The sequence below is a fragment of the Ctenocephalides felis genome, unplaced genomic scaffold (assembly GCF_003426905.1).
Source record: "Ctenocephalides felis isolate EL2017-DRISC unplaced genomic scaffold, ASM342690v1 CF-g0.4_SCAFFOLD_01886, whole genome shotgun sequence".
Classification (NCBI taxonomy): Eukaryota; Metazoa; Arthropoda; class Insecta; order Siphonaptera; family Pulicidae; genus Ctenocephalides; species Ctenocephalides felis.
This window is the reverse complement of record NW_020538040.1, coordinates 24710933-24711842: the sequence shown is the minus strand read 5'-3', so window position 1 is coordinate 24711842 and position 910 is coordinate 24710933. Positions and strand designations below refer to the sequence as shown.

The following is a 910-nucleotide window of genomic DNA, read 5'->3' as shown; positions in this document are numbered from 1 at the left end:
ATATGAAAGTTTATAAGAAAAATGTCAGAAATGGTGATGTGCAAAGTTGCGTTCATAATAAATAAATAGAATGTGTTGTCGCGTGGAAATGAATTTTATGGATGAAATACGGCACACCCGTACAGATATTATCATATGAATATTAGTTTTTTCATTTCGCGCTTCTGGCTCTTCTCATCTGAGTTCTCAATACTCATTTGAGCTTTTTTTTAATGTTATTTTAAATTTGATTCCCTCATGTTAGACACGAGAGTTTATTAAGTGCCGCTTCTTAAATTGCTGCACGCAGGTACACTTGATACAGTCGTGTGTATTATATTTTATGATGTAAGTAATATAATTTGTTTTTATTATTTTTGGATGGTTTCTTCAACTTACGAGTCCCGGTAAGAACGGTAGAGCAGTGTCTTGCTCAGTGTGAAGTCCGGGCTGATCACGACCGTTCCGCCCCGCGTTAGGTTTCTGGAAATAAAGAAAAGGTAAAGGTTAATATCATGAATAATTGGAAATGGAAATAATGGATAGTGGTATTTAAAAAGATACTCACTTCAAAAACTGGGGCAGCCTATCCGTCCATCCGTTCTCTTGTTTGAGAGTCAGATAGAGCTCGAATGTGGACACCGTCGATTCGTCCGGTCTCAAGCAAGCGATGACTTTCTTTTGCGATTTCTTATCATTTGAGTTATTTGCGCTAGAATTGCTTCCCGAAGACGGTTCGAATTCGACGTAAATCGTGCACCCTCTGACACCGCAGGGCTCGCACTCGCTGGCTTTGACTATTTCGCTAGCAGCGCGATGTAACAAATCACTAGGGAGAAGGACTTCAGAACAGGCAAGATGGTTCTGCTTAGCTGAGCGAAGTTTCCCTGGCCAAATTCCGGCCAGGAAGGACTGAGGATTCGTGCTCAGA

General features: G+C 40.8%; 1 protein-coding gene across 1 annotated transcript in view; it reads right to left on the bottom strand.

Moving 5' to 3' along the window:
* Window positions 1-203: 203 nt before the first annotated feature.
* Window positions 204-910, bottom strand: part of LOC113374789 (protein charybde-like) — an 884-nt gene continuing 177 nt past the window's right edge. Inside the window, exons 2-3 of the mRNA XM_026614755.1 lie at window positions 548-891; window positions 204-462 (exon numbers count right to left, since the gene is read on the bottom strand). Coding sequence (XP_026470540.1) covers window positions 375-462; window positions 548-891 — 432 coding nt within the window. The 3' untranslated portion in view covers window positions 204-374. The remainder of the gene's footprint in view (window positions 463-547; window positions 892-910) is intronic.